The sequence below is a fragment of the Physcomitrium patens genome, chromosome 26, assembly GCF_059467195.1.
Source record: "Physcomitrium patens ecotype Gransden chromosome 26, ASM5946719v1, whole genome shotgun sequence".
Lineage (NCBI taxonomy): Eukaryota > Viridiplantae > Streptophyta > Bryopsida > Funariales > Funariaceae > Physcomitrium > Physcomitrium patens.
The window spans coordinates 10,750,712-10,764,024 of record NC_143435.1 but is presented as its reverse complement, the minus strand read 5'-3'; the positions used below and the strand labels follow the sequence as shown (position 1 = coordinate 10,764,024).

General features: G+C 41.6%; 2 protein-coding genes and 2 long non-coding RNA genes across 5 annotated transcripts; 3 read left to right on the top strand and 1 right to left on the bottom strand.

Moving 5' to 3' along the window:
* The first annotated feature begins 122 nt into the window (after window positions 1–122).
* Window positions 123–3,931, top strand: LOC112277737 (replication protein A 32 kDa subunit A). 2 transcript variants are annotated; one of them, XM_024510420.3, is made up of 10 exons: window positions 123–516; window positions 869–982; window positions 1,300–1,397; window positions 1,832–1,879; window positions 2,139–2,216; window positions 2,477–2,552; window positions 2,687–2,859; window positions 3,021–3,092; window positions 3,205–3,305; window positions 3,600–3,931. In XM_024510420.3, the coding sequence occupies exons 1-9, from the start codon at window positions 400–402 to the stop codon at window positions 3,284–3,286; spliced, it is 858 nt and encodes a 285-aa protein (XP_024366188.1). In that variant the 5' UTR covers window positions 123–399; the 3' UTR covers window positions 3,287–3,305; window positions 3,600–3,931. The 2 variants fall into 2 exon arrangements, with proteins under 2 accessions (XP_024366188.1, XP_024366187.1); XM_024510419.3 differs by lacking the exon at window positions 3,600–3,931 and having other exon boundaries at window positions 3,205–3,573.
* Window positions 3,932–4,525: 594 nt separating this feature from the next.
* LOC149986238 (uncharacterized) lies at window positions 4,526–5,147 on the bottom strand. Its single transcript, XR_016501171.1, has 2 exons — window positions 4,999–5,147; window positions 4,526–4,827 (listed from the first exon to the last, which is right to left on the bottom strand). It is a non-coding gene; the product is annotated as an uncharacterized LOC149986238 (long non-coding RNA).
* A 1,734-nt stretch (window positions 5,148–6,881) lies between these two features.
* Window positions 6,882–10,440, top strand: LOC112277736 (serine/threonine-protein phosphatase PP2A-2 catalytic subunit). Its single transcript, XM_024510418.3, has 5 exons — window positions 6,882–7,140; window positions 8,594–8,708; window positions 8,924–9,032; window positions 9,242–9,511; window positions 9,806–10,440. The coding sequence occupies exons 1-5, from the start codon at window positions 6,888–6,890 to the stop codon at window positions 9,977–9,979; spliced, it is 921 nt and encodes a 306-aa protein (XP_024366186.1). The 5' UTR covers window positions 6,882–6,887; the 3' UTR covers window positions 9,980–10,440.
* An 836-nt stretch (window positions 10,441–11,276) lies between these two features.
* On the top strand, window positions 11,277–12,646 carry LOC149986237 (uncharacterized). Its single transcript, XR_016501229.1, has 2 exons — window positions 11,277–11,410; window positions 11,895–12,646. It is a non-coding gene; the product is annotated as an uncharacterized LOC149986237 (long non-coding RNA).
* The last annotated feature ends 667 nt before the right edge of the window (window positions 12,647–13,313 follow it).

The window sequence follows — 13,313 nt, the reverse complement described above, 5'->3', positions numbered from 1 at the left end:
AATCAGACCCAAAAAAAGCGCAAGGACTACTGCACCTATGACTGCGTATCCCTACCAGCGTGCCCTATGTCCACGAAGGTTTAAGAATCGGGGTTCGTGGTGTCGACGACAAATGGGCGGGAAGACGTTGGTAGAAAGAAGAGACGAAGGGACAGACCCTACCTTCCATTGATCCTTTAAGTATTTTTGGGGGGTTCGAACCACGGCGCCACAATCTGGCTTTGTGTTTGCAGCGTAAAAATTCAAACCCGCACGCTTCTGCAGCGTGATTCGAGAGGTTCTAGTCGTTTTATGTTTCAGGGTGCCACTGTTGTTTGCTTGTCAAAGAATTGAGGCAGGTTTGATATTGAGGATTTGTGAAGAGAGCGAGGGAGGGAGAGAGAAAAGGAAGGAGAAGACATGTATCAAGAGAGTGGAGGTGGCGGAGATGCGTCCTTGTTTGCTGGGGGTGGCTTCATGCCGTCGCAAGCTGCCACTGGCAATGAGTTCAGCAGCTCTGTCTCAGGAGCTAGCAGGGTACGCACTATTGTCCGACTAATTTGTGGGTCCTCAAAACTCGATCGTGCATGTAAACTTTATGAACTTGAGCTGAACTACGACATGCACTTCATTTACACTGGATTTGGAGCTTGCTTATTATTTTTCTCTCAATTGTGCAACTGTCTCCTATGAGGCGTGAACCCTGGGCTTCTATCTTAGTAATCCCCTAATAGTGTTGCTGAACTCATCTTTGCCAGAAGTTAATGCAACCCAATAACTAGAAATGTTTAGAATCGTCGCATTCGTAATATTCTTGCGGTACCTAGGGTTTATTGGACTTCGTTTTAGGTTCGCTGATGATACTGAGGTTTTTGGCGGGAGTTTCCAGAGATCAGGGGGTCAGGACGGTGGACTGCAGCCCTTGACAGTGAAGATGATCAGTCAAGCTTCACAGAAGCCTGGAGATGATGCTTTCTACGTCGATGGACTGGAGATCAATAATGTACGTGTGGAAAAGCTTGCCTATTGCACCTGCTCCTCTCTTATTGCCTAGTCGTTACATACCTTGCTCCAGTCCTTTCTTCATTGCATGAGAAGGTCTTACTTTCTCTGTGAGATATTGAATTCGTTTAATTGAGCAATGTAAGCGAAATCAATGTCCATTTGTGAATATGAACTGTTAGGTGGTTTCTCTTACCTTCAGTCTCTTCAAATCCTTTATTTTTACTTATCCAAGTTTAAGGTCGTCAATGCAAGTTGTTTAGGATGCCATAGTGACTTACACGCTTATTCGTTGTCTTTGTATTTGTACCTATGCAGGTAACCCTAGTGGGCATGGTGCATGACAAGGATGAGAGAAATATCGATACTTCTTTCATGTTGGACGACACAACAGGCCGCATCGAGGTCAAACGCTGGTCAGTTTTCTTTTTGTTTTGCCTTTGCTTTCATGATCCGCATATTTATGTTGGTGGGGATAATTATGTTAACGTGTAACAGTCATTTACAACACTATGTGTACCGTACCTGACTTTATTCAAAGATCAGGATCATCAATTGCTTATCGTAATTACGCAAGTCCGTTTAGCTACTTTCTCTTTGCATGCTCTTGCGACGGGTTTGCACCATTTCCTATCAGCTCATGGTCGATCTTCTGAATTCCCAGTCTTTGACCAACAATGGCTAGGCGAGTCATTAGTCCAGTATGTAATGTTTATACTGTGTATATTAACTTACCTGTGATGGATCCAAATTAAGTGCTGTAAATCTATTTGTAGCACTTCCAAACTTTCTAATTGGAAGGATGTTCGTCCCAGTGTTGTAACAAAAAAATCATGATGCTCCACCGCAGGATTGATGGCCAGGACTCATATGAGTACTTTGAAATGCAAAGCGTACAGTAAGCACACTTTCTCATTGTGTATTTATGTGAAAACGGTTGGGTTATTGATGAAATTGGTTTTTGTCGCATGGTTTGAGATTGATCCAACAGTTCTAATAGTTCAGTGCCTTCTTCCCTTTGGCTTTATCAAGTGTGTAGGTGCTGGTTTTGGTAATCTTTAATGTGGATGCAATGTTTTGACTGCCTCTTCAGGCTGCAATATTATCATTATGTTCTAATCATGTGTTGACTGAATTTAATCTGGGTTGTGCTCCAGAAATTTTATGTACGTCCGTGTTCACGGTCATTTACGGACTTTTCAAAATAAGCTTAATGTAGTAGCCTTCTCTGTAAGGTACTTGCTGTTAAGGCTATTGCATATTCTATATTCATCTTTCAAATGTAATTGCGATCTGCAAAAGATCGGCCTTTCACATGCAAATGGTTCTGTTTTGCATGCAACGTTTTAGTTATACGATCGTTCATATATATTCGAAGAGGATGGATTCAAATTGGCCAAACAAAAAAATTATGTGCAACGCAAATAGATTTTGGCAGCCATTTTCTTGTTCTTTCAGCATGTTTGATCATAGCCTGTTACATACTTTTATGCAGGCCTATTACTGATTTTAATGAAGTCACGTTTCACTTTCTCGAGGTGATCCATGTGCACCTTTCTCGAACACGGAAGGTGAGTATGCCACTTCCCTTGAAATTGATTTCCTGGATCTTTCTATTGTTGGCATAGCCTATTGCGAGGTATATTCTCGATCTATTTAAGAATTCAACAGATCCTAATCAGTCTGTTAAAAAATCATGTTCTAGGGGGGAGTATCTGCGGTTGCTACACCGGCTCTAGGGAACACAATGGCAACTCCACAGAATGGGATGTATACGCCAGTGAAGACACCCATTGCTTCCTCAGCAATACCTGCTGGTGGAGCCAAGGAGGAATGTCAGAGGAGGGTCCACAGCATATATGAAGAGCCTGCTAGCCTGTAATACACAGTGCCTTTCTTTCACTCTGATCTTTGAGACTATGACTCCTTTATTTTGCACTTATATTTCATAAACAGGGTAATATGCATCTTTTGTAGATGTACAACGAGTCTCAAAAGGACTTTCCAAGCTTACGCTCGAATATTTGTCATGTCTGTAGACAAGTTGAGCAGGGACTTCATGTTGATCAAGTTGTTCAGAGGATGGTTGGCTTTACTCGAGCTCAAGTCAGGTAGTTATGATCTTGTTATTTCACTGCTTTGATTCGTTGAAATTTCTCGTCCATGTGTGTTCACTTAGACGGTTCTACAATGAAAAAAATCTTATCACGTGGAAATTTGCAGGGAGGCGATTGATTTTCTTGTCAATGAAGGTTATATATACTCCACCATCGATGATGATCACCACAAGTCCACAAATGGGTAACTAACTAGTGACAGAAACGGTAGGTGTTTCTGGGTTTTAGTCTTCAGTTTTTGCACCTAGCTCTTCATCTGCAAAATGGGGCTTGATCTATGTATGTGAATACGATCACTTCTGCTGATCCCGGATGGTTTTGCTAACTGTTTCTGCTTTTTCATCGATTGTTCAGGATGCAATTAGTTTACGTGCACTTTGCTTTAGAACACTTGTCTATTGGTCAAGCCTTAGTAAATGTGTTCCAGTGCCTTAAATGATACATCTTGCTGCTGTATAAATTTGTTCACTTATTATTTTCTGGTGTATTATCTCGCCGTAGGTGAAGAAACTCTACATGCTTGGCCTACCGGAAAGAAAACTTCACTCTCCAATACACGTTGACAGGACAACCCCGTGCTTGTATTGGACGAAGTGTATGATAAAACTCTGCCTTTACTTTTTAGATTTTTTTCGAAGACGTGTCCATGTAGACATGCCTTGTGTACTAAATTGGGTCGGACTTTTCTTAGCCTAGAAGATCGGAGACTGCATGTTACTCCATATTTTCGTCTTGGTATTACGAGCGTGGGGGCGTCCATTCTGCACCTACCAATGCAGCTGAGTTTGGAAGTTAAATAGATTCTGAAATTCCAGAATTTTCTAGTTTCATAACTAGAAGGTACCCATCTAGCAAGTGAAATGATCGTTATAAACAACATTCAACATTAATGGGAGTTTAAAATAAAAACACCACACTTAGCGAAATGTAATAAACACTATACTCTCACATTCTGAACACATATTTTAGTGCAATAGAATGATTCTATGATCAGCTAATGAAAAAATCGGCTGCTGCATGGAGGGATTTAAAAAATAATGAGAATATTATGTCTCAATTGTAATGATAACAACATTACAATAACATCAGAATTAATGTTTGATTAAAAAAATTGATTCTACTATGAAACACGTTGCACATTTCACATCCTTCTACGCAAATGAAATCACTTACACAGAAGCGTAGATGTATTCACATTACATACCCTCACTAAATTACCTTAGCCTTGGAATGACGCGGGATCAATTGTCATGAATTATAAATCAACGATCATCCTGTATCCTTGCGCAGCTTCGAAAGCTTTGGAGGAGAGTTGTCACTGACATCCACGGATTGCGTGTCACTATTGCTGAACCAACCGCTTAGTTCTCTAATCTCCTCACATCGAACAAACGTGCTAATTCAAAATGCAACTTCACTGTCAAGAGAGCATTGGTTGAGACACTACATCATTGCACGTCAACGGTAAACTGAAAGCATAGCATCTTTGAAGTCGACCATTTGTAACGTCTCCTGAAACCTGTGTCGCGCGGCCTCCAATGAAGTGTGCAAAACCCTTAGTATCCCGGTTTCATACTCCGAGTAAGAAAATCTCGTGGGGAATCACTCGAGTCTTTGTTGTAAGCAAATGCTGGGAATTCACCCTTAAAACCCATTGTTTAAGATTTAAATGGATTCGTCGTGGGTTTGCCTGTGGATGTTCTGATGTGAGTAGTCGAGGACCACACACCTGCACCGTCAAATTCCACACACGATTAACACATCCCCTGTTTATATATACACAGAAGTGCGCACTCTTTTCCATTTAGCACACAACCAAGAGCACTCCACTGATCATGGACCCATCACTCCCTTGAATTTCCATCCTGGAGAAACGAACACGGCAAAATCGGGTTGTTACCTTCTCGTTGTCAGGAGTTTCCATGGAGATGAACGCTGCAACCATGAAATTAACCATGAGACCTGGATCCAGAAGTGCGGCAGTGAGTTTTCCGTTCAAGTTTACATTGTGCTTTCATTCGAAAGCCTGCACAGGAGCAAAGGGCTTGCTGTTCATCAAACAAAAGCGTCAATTATACAACCATGGTCACACATCAATGTGAACGCAAACAATCTCGAAGCTAACTAACGATTCATCATTTTTCACTAAGCGTGGGAGATGATTGAGCTCAGATTATTCAGGTTTTGTTATTTTTAGGAACAGATTCCGAACCATTAATGAGTGTTTGCACTTAGGCAAGCGTGGTTGACAATCTTCAGATATCATCACATAGACACGTTATTGCAGGAGCAATGTTTTTATTAAAAAAAAAATTAATGAAAGTTTTATTGCTCATCTCCACTTGAAATGTGAAATCGTGCAACATACTGTAGTAAGTTATATATCAAGGAAAAATCATGGTACTTCAAGCCAAGTCTTAACAGCTTTTTTTAAAAATTTCTAATTCGTATTATTTATTATTATTATTTAAAAAAAAAAAAATCGTTCACGACTACATCAACCAGTTATTGTCTTTTTATACTCTACAATTCCCAAAGGAAAACATGGAACAAAATAAAACAAAACAACGAGCCAGAGTTAAAACAATGGTCAACAACTACTTTAGAATATTTAGTTGCTTTAGAATTACTGTAACTGCCAGATATCTGAATTCAGATAGGTGAGATAAACAATTTCATGTAAAATTACTGTATACTTTTATCACTTGCAGTGTCAATTATCCTTACACTTATTTTCAATTATTTACTACTTGTCAATTAACAACACTTCATACACTTAAATCTTTAAAAAATAATTATCTTGGATAATACACGACAACAATAAGTCCAATTTAAAAAAACCCCAATCCCTAATTGATTCAATTTCAATAAATAGTCCCATATAAAAAAACAAATATATAAGCAAAATCTAAGAACTTTGTCAAATACCCAAATTTACTTCTATTTAAGTCTACAATAATTAAATGAATATATCTCTATGTATAAGGTATTTCATTTTGAAACTCAAAAATAGACATACTTAAAATTCTAATATTGTTTTATGTTTCTTACATATCAGCCCACTATCAAAAACATTTCTAAAACCATCACCACGTGGCTCTCAGTAGATGGGATTAGTACCTCGCTGTGACCAGGGTTCGAACCCTCGACGATTATACCGAACTGAAACCACCTCGGGGTGTGAGTTTGCGAACCAGTGCGCTGTCACTGGACCCCACACCTGATCATCCTACGTGGACTCACGGAAACGCAAGGGGACAGCCAGGGGTATGCCGGCGGATAGGAAGCAGAAGTCGGGCGTCGGGCGGGGCTTGGGGAGGGGGTGGTGTAGAGCAGGGGAGCGTGGTGGCTGTGGCCGGTTGTCGCTGAGCTTTGACTCTGCCTCTTTCTGGACTCTGCCTTGGTTGTGCCTGGCCAGCACTCGCGCCCTCTTCACCTGCGCTGAGTCGCAGCTGGCAGGCGCAAGCAGGTTCAGGCATTGCTTCTGCAGGAAGGAGAGCTGCTCGCTTTGTTTCATTTCGCTTTTACGGACTGGGAAACGGTGCGGGATCGCGGTTTTTCTGCTACTTTGCGCGTGGGCGATAGTAGCTGGATCGGCTGAGCAGGAGGTGTTGCAGCGTGTGGAGTGTTAGTGTAAGTCCGTGTTTGTGGTGAGTCGTGACCGAAAGTGGTGGTGGAGTAGAGTGTTGTTGGAGAGGAAAGGGTGAGGGAAGGGGGAATCGAAATAGCTCGAGAAAGCGGGCTGGTTAGGGTTTGGTATAGGGCGGGGTTTTTTGCGAGGCTGGCACAATGCCGTCCTATGCAGATGTAGACCGGCAGATAGAGCAACTGACGGAGTGCAAGCCGTTGTCTGAGTTGGAGGTGAAGAACCTGTGTGATCAGGCTCGGACGGTCTTGGTGGAGGAGTGGAATGTGCAGCCTGTGAAATGTCCCGTCACTGTGTGCGGAGATATCCATGGCCAGTTTCACGATCTCATCGAGCTCTTCCGCATCGGAGGCAAGGCGCCCGATACGAATTACCTGTTCATGGGCGACTACGTGGGTAAGTTGCGGATTTATGTATTTGCTCAGATGCCCAATTTTAATTTCTTCTTCCTTTAAAGTGTCTGTGACCCAATGCGAGTGGCACTTGTGGTGAAAGAGGTGATCGTTCGTTACTGATCTTTTTCCTTGTGGATATCTCGTCTCCGGTCTGTCATTGGATCTCAAGGTTTAGCCCAAACAGCTCAGTGGTCGAGCTCTCGCCTTGGCGTTGTACTGTTCACGCAGTTTCCCTCTTTGCATCGTAGGAAGTTCTCTTCCTCCCGTGGGTAAGAGCTTTCTCGTGCACGAGATCTCCGCACTTTGTGCACTCAAAATAGTGCGTTGCGCTTGCATTTGCTTCGGTAGAATTTGGGTAATGAATCAATCTGGTCGCTGATCGCACAGGATTTGTTGGCTTTCTAGATAATCAAGTAGCGCTTGAATCGTCCTGATGGCTTCCTGCCCTTCAGAACGTGGTAATCTCATGGCCAGTTGTACGCACGTCATTTTCGGAACCGGCGTAAGAGATTATCTGCAATTTTATACACGGTGGTTTTGTTGCACGAATCTCTCACCCAGAAAATGGGACTGTGTACATGTTCATTTGTTAAATGCCAGTTGTGAGTGTGTAGCTGTCTGATACTTTTACACCGACAGATCATCGCAGATGTTCAGTCTAGGCCTGGGCTGCGGATCGCATCTGTATTGTGTGATCCACTTGCCACTTTATCGCATTGGCTTTTTAACTTTGACATACTCCGAAGTCATGCTCCTGTGATAAGATTAATAATGTTACTGGAGATCCTTTCTCCCGTCAACTAGCTCTATATCCGGTTTTTGGTTAATTGGATCAGGGGAATTTTAATCTTAGCATCTTGCTGGTCAGTACTGGTTGTTTCTGGTTAGGTGTTGCAGCTTCTTAACGAATGTGCTTATCCGCCCGTTTTTTCGAAAGCCTTCGGGAGATGGCACTTTCCAATGGGTAGTTTATCGTATCCTGTGTTAGTGAGATTGGTGATTTGATTTGGTGGAAGTAAACATGTTGGTCACATGGTCTGACGCAGTTGCCAGCGTGATTTTCGGAACGCAATCCAGTGTAGCTGAAAACTTCATCACACTCCCTGTACATGACCACCTGTTTTCCAAACAGAAGCCGTGTCGTGTGACAGGAATTTTTCCATGTGTGCTTGGTGCCGCAATTCCAAATTTCTTATATTGGAACTGTAGCAAGGTCAACCCGATTCAGTGAAAGACTGCTGTACCTGATAAAGGAAAAGTACTACAAGACTACAGGGTTCTGTGGTAGGCTTCTGTCAATGATTAGTGCTCTGATATAGAGCGATGAGAGATAGTCGCCAAATCTAGGCCTGTAGCTTTTTATTTTGGAAAAGGTTTAGTTCCTCCCAGATGCGTTCGATTTGTCTTGTTTATGGACATTTTAGGTAACCATACACTTGTTCGTTCTGTTGCAGATCGTGGATACTATTCTGTTGAGACCGTGTCGTTGTTAGTGGCTTTGAAGGTGCGGTATAGAGATAGGATCACAATTTTGCGAGGGAATCACGAGAGCAGGCAGATTACTCAAGTGTAAGTAGCTCCACTGTTCCTTTACTGAATATAAACGATGTCTAAATAGCACTGGGCTGTATATAAACTAATTGACATCGAGTATGCACTGTCATGGAGTCGTAATCGAATCGTTCTGTTTTGCGCTATATAATTTAAGATGCACCTAAAATACTACCTTCTGAAGCTAACCGGAGTATGCACCCATCTCTCAGCTGATCTCCTACTGATTGCAGGTACGGTTTCTATGATGAATGTCTGCGAAAGTATGGAAATGCAAACGTGTGGAAGTACTTCACGGACCTTTTTGACTACCTTCCTCTGACAGCTCTTATTGAGCACCAGGTATTACATTGACAAAGAATTCAGGACGTAGAAGAACTTCATAATTTTAAACCATTTATTATTTCCTAATTGTGGATGTTTGATAATAAGAGAATTTAATAAGCATATGTTTTCATGGGGAATCAGTGATTGGTTCGTAGATTAACCTTTTGTCTTTGCCTGGTGTTCCTAATTCGACACGTTCTACATTGATATGCTTTTGTGGGCAGATTTTTTGCCTCCATGGTGGTCTGTCTCCATCACTCGATACATTAGACCACATCCGTGCTCTGGATCGTATTCAAGAGGTCCCGCATGAGGGGCCAATGTGTGATCTGCTCTGGTCTGATCCCGATGATCGTTGCGGATGGGGTATTTCACCACGTGGTGCTGGTTATACGTTTGGCCAAGACATTGCAGAGCAATTCAACCACACAAATGGCCTTAGTTTAGTTGCACGTGCTCACCAGCTTGTGATGGAAGGCTACAATTGGTGCCAGGTTCGTTTGGTTTCCATCCCTGCTGTGCTGCTTGATCGTTATCCCTGTCGTTTCACTTTTGGCGTACCCCCGCTTTTCAATTGCTGCAGGGCATTTTCTAGTCAAGTCTGCTTGGAATGAATCTGTCTACTTTTGCTCGTTCTCTCTTCTATAATGTTCTACTGCTTCGAAGGTCTATTTTTATTTTTAAATATAATGATTAATTCAAACTAAAATTAAATTGACGTATGTTTGGAGAGGATGTCTCAGTTTTGATTTTCCATTCTCTAACCTAGCTGTTTTGATGAGCTGCAGGATAAAAATGTCGTCACAGTTTTCAGTGCTCCCAACTACTGTTACCGATGTGGGAACATGGCAGCCATAATGGAGATAGACGAAACCATGAATCGATCCTTCCTTCAATTCGAACCAGCGCCGAGACAAAGTGAACCAGATGTGACGCGAAGGACTCCGGATTACTTTCTGTAAAACATGGCCAACGCATGGCATCTGCTACTTCCCGACTTGTCATGTATAGTCACCCTCCATGGAAGCGATTTGCCACTGAATGAAGATATTTCCTTATGATCTAGTAGCAGAAAATTATCATCTTTGAAGTGTCTCCTCTTTCTCTGTACTAGTCCCACTATATATTCACAAGTTTATTTTCACAACTAAGGTTGTGTGAATATAATTGTGAAGGAAGGAGCAGTACCAACACGAGCAAGGGTGATTGTTGTTAGGGGAAGAAGTTGGCACTTGTTACTTCTGTTGGATTATAGACTTCTAAGGGAGAGATGACGATGGTGGAAACAAAGTTCATCTCCACACTTCCTGTACATGGTATTTTCCTGGAGATCCCAGATTGTTTTTTTCTTTTGTGTCAAGTTTATGTTCTCATCAATCCAATTTTCTACTACACTCGGAGCATTCTCCAGAGTCGTCTTCTACTCGTTCTTGTCTATTCCGTGTATGACTTTGCTGGACACATCGTCAGTGCATCGCTTCTAGTTGTGGTTTTACGGTTAACTTTTCATAGATTCCAAAAGGAGAAAAAAAAAACCTTGTACGGACCGATCAGTGAGTGGTAAAGTTATGTGCAATTTCTCAGACTTCAGATGACAAAGGGTGAAATCAACTTTAATTCATATGTCGATGAATATAGGCAAATTGGTTTGGGAGCAACGTAGCTGGAAAACCAGGCAGGGGTTGATGAACAGAGTGTAACCCAATCACCATTCTGTGCATCGTCATACGAATGAGTGTAAGAAGTGAGTAACTTTTTCATCCATTTAGAGTTGGGTTTCAGGCTCACTGACGGAGCCAAGCCTTCCCGTTGTTTTTTCTTGCCCTCGCCGCAAAACCCTGAGAGCTCCGTGCTTTCATGCTTCGAATTGCTCAAATCTGCGCATTCTTACACGCCGTAGCATCGCCGTGCTGTGCTGGACGCCAATGACGTGAGAGCGGGGAATTGCTGGTACGCATTTCCTCTTGTTCAGCTTAGTGTTGCTGCTTACAAGATCCGGTTGTCTGAGTGGCTGGGATCGGAGTGGGACACTTGCTGCGGATGTCTTGGTTGGAAAGGGGTCGAAGCGTGAGTCCGAGTGTAGGAGGACACGTCTTGCGGACCGATGCAGTGTGTTGTGAAAGCCGATAACAGTCGTGTCTAGGTAATTGGGATCTGTACAGAGCTCCCGGGGATGCCGCACGGGAGCTCAGGGGGGGAGGAGGAGGAGGAGGAGGGGGAGGTGGTGAATAAGAAACACTTGTGTGCATGATTGCTTCCGTTTTTGTTGTTTCCTTTGCTTCGAATCAATCCGTGAGGCGAGCGCTTGGTTTGTTTGCATCGTACAAAACCGACTCGCGGGGATTTTGTGGCGGTTCCTACAGCGAGTGAGGGAATTAACCCGGGCAGTAGAGGTGAGCTGCGGTGGTAGTGGCGCAGTCATGGCCTTGTCGGAGTTGGAGTTGAATGTTTTCTCTGATCATGGCGTTCTAGCAGCGAGGTTATGATGGTTCTGGCGGTTGTGAGGTTCTGACTGGGGTTCTGAGCACAGTCAGAGTGTGTTGGTCGGACAGCATTGATGCACTTGTTTAGAGAAGTAGTGGGTTTGGGGAAGGGTGATCAGCCCGTATTCATGCCAACCGGAAGTGAAGGCCGTCTAAGTTAATTCGCAGAGGACGACTTCGGGTTGTCTGTTGTTAAGAACTAATTTCGCGGTAGTTCTGTCGTGTAAGTGTAACACAGAACCTCATTGTGCTTCGATAAGTATGGTGAAGGCTGGGTCCCGTCGAGGTCGAAAGTTACCATAGAGTAACATGTACTCAGTTGCGATGGCAGCGGATTGGTGATCAAACAGTAATACGTACCAGTGGGTTCACATCATTGTTTGGATGTACACAGGTGTCAAAGCAGAAGCCAGATTTCTCAAAATGGACACTGCGATACCGTGCTTGTAACAGAGATTTTGGGTGTGTAGAAAAGGAAATAGTGACACACAACTTCACCATTACTCATCGATTACTAAGGAATTTGGAACCAGAAAAGCATATTATACGAAGGGAAATAAAGAAACTGGACGCCCTGCAAGAGGAATTGACAGTCGTTGAAAATGAAGAAAGCACCAGGAATTCGTGTAGGGATATTGATGACTACGTGCATGATATTCACCCCCTCGCTTCTGTTGAAGATTAGAGATGCCGGATAGATACGTGTTCGATTTTGCCCTGTTCGGAATTCGAGTTTTGGACAATCCAATCGGTGGTAAACATTGGGAATGAAAATTGCAGGTTGAAGTAAACGTCGACCTTGACAACAAAGTCTTTTGCCAGCAGTTGTGTCTTTTTTGTCGATTTGAAAGCTCCGTTGTGATGAAGAGTGTGAATGAAGTGTTCAACACTCATTGGAGTTAGTAGCAGCATAGGACCTTTTCCCCTCCACTATAGTGCAGAGAATGGGAGCGACGGATCCCGAGGTAGTGCCCTTGATTGCAACATGCCCTTGATCAGACATGAGTTGCAGCAAGTAGGTCATAGTTGTTGGAAATGTACATACATATAATTATACATAATTATATGTATAATTATGTAAACAACTTACAATTATGACTTATAATTATACATAATTATATGTATAATTATATAAACAACTTACAATTATGACTTATAATTATACATATAATTATGACTTATAATTATACATATAATTATGACTTATAATTATACATATAATTATGACTTATAATTATACATATAATTATGACTCATAATTATACATATAATTATGACTCATAATTATACATATAATTATGACTCATAATTATACATATAATTATGACTCATAATTATACATATAATTATGACTCATAATTATACATATAATTATGACTCATAATTATACATATAATTATGACTCATAATTATACATATATTACATATATTGTCTACATTATTGTCTACATTATTATGAAGATATTGTTGGTAAGTTAGATAAAATTTTGATTAAACATATTGTTGGAGTTGCAATAGGGAATAATTACATTAATGTAGCATTGCTTTGGTAGTAATTTTAAGTTTGTAATAAATTAGTAATAATTTTTTTCAATAAATTGGCAATTGTGTGCTCTTGGTAGGATTATGTAGTGGTTTGTTGATGGTGTAGTGGATTAGATGGATATTGTTATGAGGGCAAGTATTTGAAATTAACATTCTTAGAATGAATTGACATGGTTGAGATTTTCAAATTATATGGACAATTTGAATTAGTAATAGTTGATTTGTGTGCATTTGTTGGAAAGTCTTTATCTTGGTTTAAGTTGTTAAG